The sequence below is a fragment of the Pelmatolapia mariae genome, linkage group LG8 (assembly GCF_036321145.2).
Source record: "Pelmatolapia mariae isolate MD_Pm_ZW linkage group LG8, Pm_UMD_F_2, whole genome shotgun sequence".
Classification (NCBI taxonomy): Eukaryota; Metazoa; Chordata; class Actinopteri; order Cichliformes; family Cichlidae; genus Pelmatolapia; species Pelmatolapia mariae.
This window is the reverse complement of record NC_086234.1, coordinates 30,238,872-30,251,779: the sequence shown is the minus strand read 5'-3', so window position 1 is coordinate 30,251,779 and position 12,908 is coordinate 30,238,872. Positions and strand designations below refer to the sequence as shown.

The 12,908-nt window shown below is 38.4% G+C and overlaps 1 protein-coding gene across 5 annotated transcripts in view; it reads left to right on the top strand.

Annotated features, from left to right (window-relative positions):
* Window positions 1-567: 567 nt before the first annotated feature.
* Window positions 568-12,908, top strand: part of exoc6 (exocyst complex component 6) — a 71,579-nt gene continuing 59,238 nt past the window's right edge. For all 5 annotated transcript variants that reach the window (XM_063481777.1, XM_063481775.1, XM_063481776.1 and 2 more), the window contains exon 1: window positions 568-674. In XM_063481777.1, the coding sequence (XP_063337847.1) occupies window positions 577-674 (98 nt within the window). In that variant the 5' untranslated portion in view covers window positions 568-576. The remainder of the gene's footprint in view (window positions 675-12,908) is intronic.

The window sequence follows — 12,908 nt, the reverse complement described above, 5'->3', positions numbered from 1 at the left end:
CTAGCGGACACATGCAAACTGTGTTTGCTTTGATTCAACTGTGAGTTCAATTACAGACACATTTAATGTGAAAAAAGGTTAGTATTATTTGCGTCAGTGTTTGTCAGGCTTTAACCAGAATTGTATCTTGATTTAACAAAACAAAAACAAACAAACAAATAAAAAACTTGCACACCATAAAGATGTAAATAACCTCCTCTGCATGTTGTTATTTAAAATGTATCTACAGCAGAACTGAGATTAATCAAATAGAAGCCACTAAAGCTCATTTAATAGCAGGCATCTTTATTATTACAAGTACCGTTTGAATGACAGTACAAATTATTTTCCTGTTTTTTACTGCTAACCATGCAAACCACTCGCTATACAGTATTTATGATAAGATCATAAACAGTCAAAACCCGTGTGGTTTTCCATGTGGTACAATGTTTGAGGAACCAGGCACAGGCTATGCGGAAACAAAGCCGCAATCGCCGAGGTCAAGACGACCGTAGTGCGCCTCCCACAGGCCGGACCTCACACTGACCTATGCTCCGCTGTAGCTGCAGTGATAGCCGTAATATGCACATAACAATCATGGCGGACAGTGAAACCCTGGAGTGCATAACGGAGCACGAGCGGATTTTACAGGAAATTGAAAGCACCGACACAGCTTGTGTCGGTCCTACTCTTCGGTAAGAATATATAGCTTCTAAAAATGCCCTTAGCAACACAGGTCCTCTGTTTTTCACTGTGTATTACACGATCACACCTTTTGTTTAAGACCTAGCTTAGCCTTACCCAGTAGCAGGCTAGCGCTGGCTATTTTAGCCAACAGTCTAGATAGTGTTGAAATGAGGAATGGGGCTAGCTGTCGTGTTAGCGGCAGTGACTGTGAGGTAATTTTTTAGGTTATGTGTAAGGATGGATGACTAGTGACCTGTCAAAAATGTCAACATCATTTGTGGGTGTGGCTGTGGGACTTCACATCCTTACGTCGTTGTGCAGCTTGAGTTAGCTAACGGCTAACAGGTAATGATTTTGGATAGTTGTTAGCTAAAATAAAACGAATGCCACGAGCGGATAAGAACACTGACCCTGTGGTGTTGTGTTATGTGGGCGACAGAATTGGTAGTGACACAGGATGCCGGTTTGCTCAGCCTGACGTTCCCTAACACACCGCACTGGTTATTTTAGGCAATTAGATGCCAAATTAGCTTCTAAGGCCACAGCGAATAAGATTAGTTGAATGCTTCCACCTGTCACACCTGTCCTGTAGACGTGCCTGTAGGCCGTGGTTGTTTCTCATACCTGGGGAAAGTGATGAGTGTATACCCTCCAGGTAACAATGCTATCTAGCTTTCTCAGCCTGTGTCTTCATCTCTTATTCTACGGTGACGCTGTCTTTTCTTCATCTCTTGGCAGCTTGGTCGGGTGTTGTAAAATGACAGTGACGTGCTGTCAGTGATCACAGGGGTTTGCTTTGCTTACTGTAGAGCTTACTAATAATAAGAATACTAATTGAAAGGGTCAGGCTAAAAACAGAATTTTTCTTATAGCTAATATTAGTAAATATTTTCTGGATAATAACACGTGCTGTTCTTTTCCAAATGCAGCTCTAGTGCAGTGCATAGGCCTTTCCTGGGTGTGGACTGTTGTATGGCTCAGTGGACAGAGTCATAAACACTGGGTGTTGTGTGGTGGACTGACTTATCTTTTCATGATGGTAACAGCGAGTCAGTTACTCCAGTATTAACATTACCACTTGGCACTCATGTTCAGTCTTATAAATCACCATTGGAGCTGTGCCAGCCTGAAAGCATCATCCTTGTAGTTCCAGTCCCTACAACAGTCGTTAAGGATAAACCAGAGGACTTAGGCAAAGACATGTCCTCACTATGTCTTTTTTTTGTAGACTGTAATCTGACCTTGCTGAGGAATGCAGGTTATGCTGGCATATTTGTTTCAATGAAAGATTTGTACCTGTTTCCGTCAGCATCCTCACAAGGTCTTCTTCTTTTGTTCTAGCATAGATTCACTTGTTTTGGAGTGCATTTGCTCCTAGGAGGCAGGGCACGTCTCCTTTCAGAGCAGTATGGAGCTAGTGTTGGGCGTCATGTCCATAATTTAATTATTCTGTTATCCTGCTTGAGATTGCAAATATCCAAGGCCATTTTTGTGAAGCAGGGGGGCAAACATGCTAACCATTAAGGCAGCATTGGCCACCCTCCATAATACATACTATGCAAGTGAAATACAAAGAATACAAAATAGACACTGGGGAGGTAATGTCCCACTTTCAGAAACACAGGAGCGAAGATGGACTGTACAAATCTGCCAGTTTAAACAAGCAACGATAAATACATTTGCTGAATTTAACCAAAAACACAGATAAAATCTGAACAGCTAAAACAAAATTCAGTTATCATATTTGTTTGGTTCTTATGACATTTAATAATTTTACTAACATGTTTAGTTTAGTTTGCGTAAAATGGCTGACTCCTGCATTCTTAGTAATGTCCTCATTAACACAGCGTTCTTTAATCCACCAAAACAATTGATGTAATAAAAAGTTGAGTGGAGATGGGTTAACTGGAAACACTAAATTGCCCATAGGTGTGGATGTGGGAGTGAATGTGAGTGCGATTGGTTGTCGCCTGTCTGCGACAGACTAGCGACCTGTCCAGGGTGTACCCTGCCTCTCGCCCCAAGACAGCTGGGAAAGGCTCCAGCGCCCCCCGCAACCCTGAAAAGGAGAAGCGGAAGGAAATGGATGGATGAAAGTTGAGAGAATAAACTGTCATCTCTGCAAATCATACTTTCATTAAACCCGAAATTAAAATCAAGCCAACGGCCAAAAATGCCTGCCGTCCATTTTTCCCCTTATGAGTTCAGTATTGATCAGTGTAGCTTAGTGGTGCAATGGATCACGGTTGATCCGTAATCCGAACCGATCCCACTCCACGGTTCGACACGCACGTGATCCGAAGATTCGAAAAAGAAGAAGAAAAAGTATGTGTATGGTGGCGTGGTGGGTCTGTCAAGCGATAGTTATGGCCAGCGCTAGCGGTCCAAGTGGAGGAGCAGAGGAGTTTGCGGTATTTAAGCAGCCCTTTGCTGCCCAGTCCAACCGGGCTAAAGTTATTACAAAAGCTATTGGGGTGTGTAGCTGCAGACGGGAGGCCGTATTCCGTTGTGCAAAACAAGGGGTTTAAACTATGATGAACGTGCTTGAACCACGCTATGATATCCCGTTCGCGTCCACTTTAGTGGCAAGATCGTTCCAAGCATGTATGAGCAGGAAAAAATTTAAGTTGTGGCTGAACTGTCCCAGGCATCTTCTGTTGCCCTAACTACTACAAATGGGTGGACCTCCAGGGCAAAGGAAAGCTACGTGACCATGACAGCTCATTATATCACAGCAGAGTGCGATATAATGAGCGGTATGTATTATTGTAGGGTCTACCTTACAATATAAAGCGCCCTGAGGCGACTGTTGTTGTGATTTGGCGCTGTGTAAATAAAATTGAATTGAATTGAGTGGTAGATACAAAGACTGTACTGCCCAATATTGTACCATATTTCTTTTTAATAATTGCGTGGAATGAGTCTTGAGTTGAATGTTTTTAACAGGCAAAAAATACTTCAATAAGTAAATGATAAATTTTTGTCTTTTTTCTTTTTTTGCTGATCCGAAAATTGATTGATGACTTAAAACCGTGAACCGATCCGAACCGTGAGATTTTTGATCCGTTGCACCACTAGTGTAGCTGCTCCCTCACATACATGTTAACTTCAAAAGCATGAACTTATCTCGTGTAATCTTGCAGGTTCTGTTGATCAGTAATATTATATAATGCAAGATTTCTTTTGACGTTCTTGTAGATAACACAGTAAACATACTAGAAGAAACAAGGACCCTTTTCTTACATATGGTGGTCCATAATCTTTTGGCTGATTTCTTTGTCACTGACCAAAATCTCTTATCCTGTTAAAAGCCAGTTCTTATCCCGATAACGATATACACAGTGACATCTGGTGAGAATTTCAAGTAAGCAGCATTTCAAAAGATATTTACTTAGAAAATTGGTGACGTGTTCAACACTTATTTTACCCACTGTATATCATAATATAGTGCATTTTTGTAAATTCAGTGAATAGTCTATAAAATAACAACATGGAAAGTACTGTTTCTTTTTTACATTTCAGTTAAATTATCAAAAGCACTTGGTGACTAGTAATGTAAATATAAAACATGAGTGTATAAAATCTAAAACACTTTTCAATAACAAATGACCAAAGGCCCAACATAAAATACCAAATACCAATAAAATAGAAACTACAGCAATATAAGGCTCACAGCATGTATTTAATATAAAAATATCAAAACACTTTCAACTATATAAGGCTAATAAACACTTAAAAGAAAATAAATATGGGAGTTATCATTTACTTATTTATATGGCACATTTAATTACAACAGCAACCTGGACCAAAGTGCAGTACAAAAATACAAAATAACTAGTACCAAATAGTAGGGCTGTTCAATATAACGATATATATCGGATGACGATAAGAAAACGTCTATCGTTTCATTTTACGCTATCGTTTGTTTCGTGGTGTCGCAAAATAAACTGTATACAGCAATATTTTTTCATCGTTTTGACGGTCACTGTGGAATTAACTTCTCTCTTCCTCTTATATTTAAAATAACCACACTACGGACGCAGAAGCGACTGTTCTTATGCATTGTCGTTAGCAACAATGTCGGTAAAACCATTGCGTGGCTCCGCCGTCCGCTTGTTTATTTTCCACATAAACCTTTCATAATAAAGCTGAAGATCCTGTTGAGATTTTTCAAAATAAATGGAATCACGTGAAATAGTATGCAGAGTGTTTACGGATGAGAAGCTAAAAAGAGCCGTCAGGTGCTAAAAAATAAACCTTAGAACCGGCTTTTCCCCGCAGCACGCCATGTAATAAATACTCACAAAGAAAATTGCGGCTGTTTTAACTTGTGTAACACTTGACTCCAGGTACACGACGCCCAGCTGAAAACACTTCACGCAAGTCGAGTTGCCCGAGATTCACAGAATTTACAGAAAATGTAAAATGTTTGTGATATATATCGTTGTCGGGACGATAAATGTCTTATATCGGGATATGAGATTTTGGTCATATTGCACAGCCCTACCAAATAACTACTAATATTAGTACCAAACACCAGTTATGTTGCATCATACGTAGTGACACATACCAGATGACAGTCACACAGTTCTTATGATTCAAACTTCTGGCTATTATGATGTCTTCTCTGTGGTGGTCAGAAAAATAGCCCGTCTGCAAACATTGACATGTCCAGTCTTGGTTTAATGAGTTGGGGCTGCTGTAGCTGAGGTGGTCGAGCAGGTCATCTGCTAATCTGAACGTTAGCAGTTCCATCCAGTCTATGTCAAATATCTTTGAGCAGATAATATAATATAATAACCCCAAGTTGCTCTCCGATGCATCCACTGGTGTGTGAATCTTAGGCAAGTTGCATAAAGCACTATGAGTGCGCAGATAAAGTAGAAAAGTGCTATAAAAGAACCAGTCCATCATTCAATGTGCTGTTTAGCTTGTCTTCATATCTGTTGTTGCACTCATAATATAAATGCAGCTGAGTCCTATGTATCTGGAATCTAGTGCTGGGCGATATGACGATATATATCGTGTGGACGATAGAAAAGTGTCTATCGTGCCATTTGTCTTCTATCGTTTATATCGTACTAACCCAAATTTTATAAATTATTACATGAAATATATAATTAACCCTTTACAACCGGTCGGAGCAGGTACACTCCGTTTTACCTAACTATTTTTAAATCCCTGTAGAACTGGAACCACGTAAGGTAGTGCAATAATTTTTTTTTGCATGTGAAACCGGAGTTGTACTTACATCTTATTCCATTAGCTTGTCCAAAGTCACGGTTTCCTTCCACATATAACTTTGCAAAAATTGCATAAGAAGCACTTGCAGCAACAAAAACACAATATTCCAAACTTGCAGCAACAAAAACACAATATTCCAGAAACAGGCTTTGCCAACGTTCATAAGACTTCCTACGTTGGCATATACGTCAGCGCGAACTATCGCACGTCCGGCATTACCTGCCCGAAACCGGAAGTGACGTCATTTTCGCGAAAGGGCCTTATAAGCCTATGTTGGTGTTTTTAAAAGACATGTTTGACTTTATGTTTTTCTGTATCGTTTCTGGGATGCTTAGAACTCAAATTACACTGTTGGAAATAGTTTATTTTGATGCATTATAATATTTATTTTCATTTTTCCTGTAGTATATAAAAATTAGTGTATCTCAAAAATAAAACTATGAAGACACTCAAAATAAATTTCTCGTGGTTGGAAACTTTTGTATTTACAGTTTTGAGGGATACACCGCTTAAATTTTTTTTAACTAGAAATATATGTAAAAAACAAAAAAACGATTTTCAATTTTTTTGTAGTTTATTGCACTACAAGTTTTTGCAATTTATGTAGTTACTATGGACTTAATGCATACATATTATTAAAATTTGGGCTATAACGGTTGTATTGATATATGGAAACTTGAAATACTCCCACAAGTGGCACTACAGCATGTAAAAACATAAAGATAAGCTCTGGCGGACTTGGTTCTATGGTAGGTCTTAAAGGGTTAAATAGCCTGTGGCAAATATATTAGTGTTGTCTTCTCACTATACATACTCTGAACTTTATGCAAGTAAATAATATGGTATAAAAAAATGATATTTTTCGCAAAGAAACTCCGTCTCGTGGTTTGCTGCTGTACGTGCACCTGGATTTGCGACATACTTTACGGTAACTCAAAACAAAGACTGCACCCTCTCCACTCGCTGTTTACAGACTGCGTACTTTCCAGATGACCACAGGTCAGGTCGTATATCGTGATATATATCGTTATCGTGATATAAAATAATTCATATCGTGATAAATATTTTTTCCATATCGCCCAGCACTACTGGAATCAGTGATTTTTGTAAAGTTTGTGGGGACCAGTTTGCTGCATAATTTGCACAGGTAAATTTTCTGATCCGTATCAGATTTTTCATAACAATGTCAGTGCTACAGAGGAAGCCCCTTGTTTAGGAATGGACACCCCATTTTCTTTTGGCTGGTTCTTTTGTACTGCTGATGTTTCATTTGCAAACTGTCATCCAAAGCGATGAAAAAGTATTGCAGTAACTGTGTATTTTGTGACAGCAGAGTCTGTGCAATGTCTGTCATACTGCGCAGACCCACAGCCAAAAGCTGCAGAAGCCTATCAGCGGTTCCATCCAGTGTTAACCTGTAGAGCAGGATTAAGTGCTTTAGTTGAAGGATTGTTCTAATGCAAGCCCCCCAAACACAGGCACACACACACACAAATACAAAATTGTGTAAATTAATCTATGAATCAAAATTGAATCTATGAGTAGCACAGAGGTATATTACAACATGTAGTTAGTTTTCATTTTTATTCATATAAGTTTAGTTTAGGTTAGTGTATGAAATTGGTTTGCTCATATTGGTTTACATGTATTTTTAAGTTTAGTTTGTGTTAGCTTCAGTATTAGTTTTGTTTTTGTAATATTATGAGCTGTTTTTGTCAAAGGTTTTTGAAAAGTGCACGAGTCCTTCTCCTGTAGTAGTCTCATCAGATTCATGCATCAGTGGCTCTCTTTCACTGTAAGTGTTGATAAGTGTGATAAATGTTAGGCACATTTCCAGACCAGAAACTATTTAGCAAGAATTTCAGTATAACTGACAGTCCTCCTATTGCAACACTGTAGGGTGTGTTCCATTGACTCCAACACTCATAAACTGGCGGCGAAGTTGTTTTGTCTGATGTTTCTGCCCCTGGTTTTACCGTCTTGTGCCAGATACGAACTTTGACTTCACCCTTTGTAGTTGAGCTGGCAGAGGATGTAAATTTGATTAGGTGAAGCAGCTGATTTGTTTAACAAAGTAACTCCAACTGCAGGTCAGTCTGTAGCTCCACAGAAGTCATGTCTGAGGGGACTTTAGTATATTAAGTCAAGAGTGAACCAGACATTCAAATTCAGAGAAAATGTAACCAAACTTTGCCTCAGATTTGAAAAAAAAAAAAGTATTTGTTATATGAAGCTCATTATGTGTCCAGACTCCAGACAAATCATAGATGGTTGTGTGTATATGTGTGAGAGAGTATTAGGGATGTTCCTGGTGACTAATTTCTAAGAGGAAAAATTTTTTAGACCCACCGACTAGTCTAAAACTAAGAAACACTCAGATATGAATTCAAACACTAGAACTGTTTCATTAAAGATGTCAAAGACTCTCCAAACAACAGCATTTAAAACCAATGATCACATTCTTCAGTCGTTAATCATGCCGGCACCTCAAATCGAACAACATGAACACTGCACATTGTACTCCAAACAGACAACAAAGAAGAAGAAAAACACAAATTAACATCAGAAAAACAAATAAATCGTGACTGAAAGGTGTGGTGCATTGTGCCCTGCATTAGGAATGATGCACGTTGTTCTGATATTTATGACAATTACTTCAATAAAAGTCAAAATTTATTTCTTAAATCCAGCTTCATAAAACTGTCAGTTTTCCATGATGTCAGTTAGCTTTGATATGTGTTTCATGTCCTCGTTAAGTAGTTTGTCTGGTGTTTATTGTAACTCATACCGAGTTACGCATTGCTAACCACCAGTTGACCCCAGCCAAGCAGTTAAAGCTTGCTTTTCACTAACGTTGTTATAGTTAATGAAAACTAAACTAACAATATAGTTGAAAAAAATTGTTAACTATAATAAAAGTTAAATCTTTTGAAAAAAAATATATAACTGACTGAGAAATGTTATAAACTTGAATAAACTAAAATAAAAGACAAATATTGGGATAACATGCTTAGTTTTATTGTTGTTTAGTTTGCTACAATAAAACTAAACTGAAAAAAGAAAAATCACTCTTGAACTGAAACTGAAATAAATATAAAAACTTGTTTGAAAATACAAAACTATGATAACTCTGCAGGTGAGTCAGGTTTGTGGCACTACAGGCTCCATTTCTACAGATACCTGTTTGTTGTAGTAGATGTGTTGATGTTTCCTGTCATGTGTTCTTTGTGCTGATTTTTAGCCATATTTATTAAAAAATGTCTAATCCTTTGATTCTTTTTTTATGATCAGAGCTAAAGGAAATAAAATTCCTTTTATTTTGATCTACAGTGTTAAATTATAGTTAAATTATATGTTTAGTTGTTTCTTAGACTTGAACAAGCGTGCTGTTCGAGGGATGTAAAAACACTGTCACACTGAGGCGCGTCTGTAGTCCTCAGAGGGACAGATTAACATTTTCATAGTCTGTGAAAGATTTTCTCAGTTCGTTACATTACGACAGCCATTAGTGTTGTGATTGGCACGCCACATGAACCGTTATTATAATCTAACATAATAACACACATAAAAATGGGAAGACGGTTTAAATTTGAATATTTTGATATGGGTTCGCTTTCATTGTGCCCACCCTTCACTTGAAATTCTGACTTATTTAAATTCTTTATCAGTTCTGTTATTGTCAAGAAGCTGCATGTATTTGACAAAATCAAGTGTGGGTGTTTATATAACCAGTTATGCCAAGAGTTCTGCCAAAACCAAAATTTGCTCACGAAAAACAAAAAACAAGCACAAAAACAAACATAGCAAATATAAGGGTGTTTGCATATGCAAAGTAAAAGTTTAAAAAACAACAACAACAAAAAATATGTGTGTGTGTGTGTGTGTGTGTGTGTATGTAGGGCTGCAATGATTCATCGAGTAATTTGATAATAAAGAATTCTCAAAACATGTTTTGTTTAGCTCGCGGCTGTAACGTTTCACCCACATCTGTGATTAAAAATAGACCTTTTGCAACTTTTAAAGTTTGAAATGCAGTCGTTCAGGCAGTTTTGGAGATTCCAGTAAACGTGCCCCAAATTTAAGTGTTTATTACCTTTAAACTAGTCTGTTAGTCTAAATAGTTTTTCCCCCATTTAGTCAATTAAGAAATGAGTTGCCAGGAATACATACAACATTAAGCCCACGAAGCCCGTGGAACTGGAGTCACACTGCGAAGAGCAAAGAGGTGGTGCCGTTAGTGAGAAGGTAAGCTCAGGTTGAGTGAAAGAAAACTTTTTTTTTTCCTAGTGTCCAAAGCAGCTGCACTGTCCCAGTAACCAGTAGTGCTGGGCGATATGGAAAAAATATTTATCACGATATGAATTCTTTTATATCACGATATATATCACGATATACCACCTGACCTGTGGTCATCTGGAAAGTATGAGGTCTCTAAACAGCGAGTGGAGAGGGTGCAGTCTTTGTTTTGAGTTACCGTAAAGCATGTCGCAAATCCGGGTGCACGTAAAGCAGCACCATGTCGCAAAACCACAAGACAGAGTTTCTTTGCAAAAAATATCATTTTTTATACTTTATTTTCTCTTGCATAAAGTTCAGAGTATGTATAGTGAGAAGATAACACTAATATATTTGCCACAGGCTATTTAACCCTTTAAGACCTACCATAGAACCAAGTCCGCCAGAGCTTATCTTTACATTTTACATGCTGTAGTGCCATTTGTGGGAGCATTTCAAGTTGCTATACATCAATACAACCGTTATAGCCCAAATTTTAATAATATGTATGCATTAAGTCCATAGAAACTACATAAATTGCAAAAAAAGTGCAATAAACTACAAAAAATTTGAAAATCGTTTTTGTTTTGTTTTTTACATATATTTCTAGTTAGAGAAATTTAAGAGGCTTATCCCTCAAAACTGTAAATACAAAAAGGTTGCACAAAATAGTTGCCAACCACAAGAAATTTATTTTGAGTGTCTTCATAGTTTTATGTTTGAGATACACAAATTTTAATATACTACAGGAAAAATGAAAATAAATATTATAATGCAAATTTGCAAAAAAACAGCATGTGCATCAAAATAAACTATTTCCAACAGTGTAATTTGACTTCTAAGCATCCCAGAAACGATACAGAAAAGCATAAAGTCAAACATGACTTTTAAAAACACCAACATAGGCTTTGAAGCTAAAAAACTACATTTTCCGCGAAAATGACGTCACTTCCGGTTTCGGACAGGTAATGGCGGACATGCGATAGTTCGCGCTGACTTTTATTCCAACGTAGGAAGTGTTATGAACAGCTGATCGGATCGGCAAAGCCTGTTTCTGGAATATTATGTTTTTGTTGCTGCAAGTCTGGAATATTATGTTTTTGTTGCTGGAAGTGCTTTTTATGCAATTTTTGCAAAGCCATATGTGGAAGGAAACCGTGACCTAGGGCAAGCTAATGGAATAAGATGTAAGTACAACTCCTACGGTTTCATATGCAAAAACCATTATTGCGCTACCTTACGTGGTTCCAGTTCTACAGGGATTTAAAAATAGTTAGGCAAAACGGAGTGTGCCTGCTCCGACTGGTTGTAAAGGGTTAATGATATATTTTATGTAATAATTTATAAAATTAGGGTTAGAAACGATAGAAACGATAGAAGACAAATGGCACGATAGACACTTTTCTATCGTCCACACGATATATATCGTCATATCGCCCAGCACTAGTAACCAGCATAAAGCCTTTACTGGGAAAAAGCTAGCAGGAGTCGTTCATCAAAGCACTTGATCAACAAACTCTGATGTAAAAAAACTAGTGCTCGTTAATACGACGTTAACGCCATAACCGCATTAACGTGGCAAATCCCCGTTAGCGAGTTAACACGGATCGCCCCGTGTGAGGGCTGCATGGCGCTAACGAGCTAACGCGTTAACTTGCTACTTCTTTTCGAGCATAAACATCACGTAGATATCTAAGGAGCTTGGAAAGAAAAGCGTCTGGACTTTAAGTTGTTCGAAGACGTTTCACCTCTCATCCAAGAAGCTTCTTCAGTTCTTGGGTCAAATGGTGGAGAGTCCCAGATTTAAGCCCTGTGGGAGTAACCCCCCAGAGGGACAATTGGGGGAATGTGAGTGGGAAGGGAGCTCAACACTGGTGAAGTTGGTGAAGTCGGTGGAGTTTTTGATGTGATGTGGGGTGGTCCCCACCAGGGTGGCTAGGATGCCAGCAAGGTGTTTGGAAATGTTGTAAGTGGCTGAGTTTATGCTGCTAACAATGGGTCTGAGTGGGACACCTTCTTTATGGATCTTAGGAAGTCTGTAAATACAGCGTATGGCATCCCCTGGGTATAGACGATGATATAATAATAATAATAATAGATTTTATTTCAAAGCTCCTTTCAGAACACTCAAGTACACTGTACTCAGCAAGATAAAAGCCAGCAGTTTACACAATCATAAAAGCATAAGACATAAAACACATTTAAAAATAGCAGAGTGGAGAGGTTATGTGTGATAAGCTGTTTTGAACAAGTGGGTTTTGAGTTGGGACTTAAAGAGAGAGAAGGAAGCAATATTTCTTAAATCAGGAGGAAGGGAATTCCAGAGTGGAGGAGCAGAGCAGCTGAAAGCCCTGTTCCCCATGGTGGCAAGACGGGGAGAGGGGACAGAGAGCGACACCGGGATGGGATGGTGATCTGAACCAGATCAGAGAGATATGGAGGGGAGAGATGATGTATGAGTATTTTGAAATATGCAGGATGGTCAATGATTTCGTCCTTTTCAAGGTCTTGAAGGTAAGCGATAACTTTCTTTTTGTAGCTGCTTGTGGGGTCTTGTTTAAAGGCTTCATAGGAGTTGTCACTGAGGAATGTAGTAATCTTTGTGTGGTAATATGTTGTGTGTGCGTGCGTGTGATGTTGTGGTCTTTGCTCAGGGAAGCGACTGCCTTCTTTTCTTGTACTGTGAGGTTAGACAGAGGGACTTTGGCACTGGAGAGGGTGGC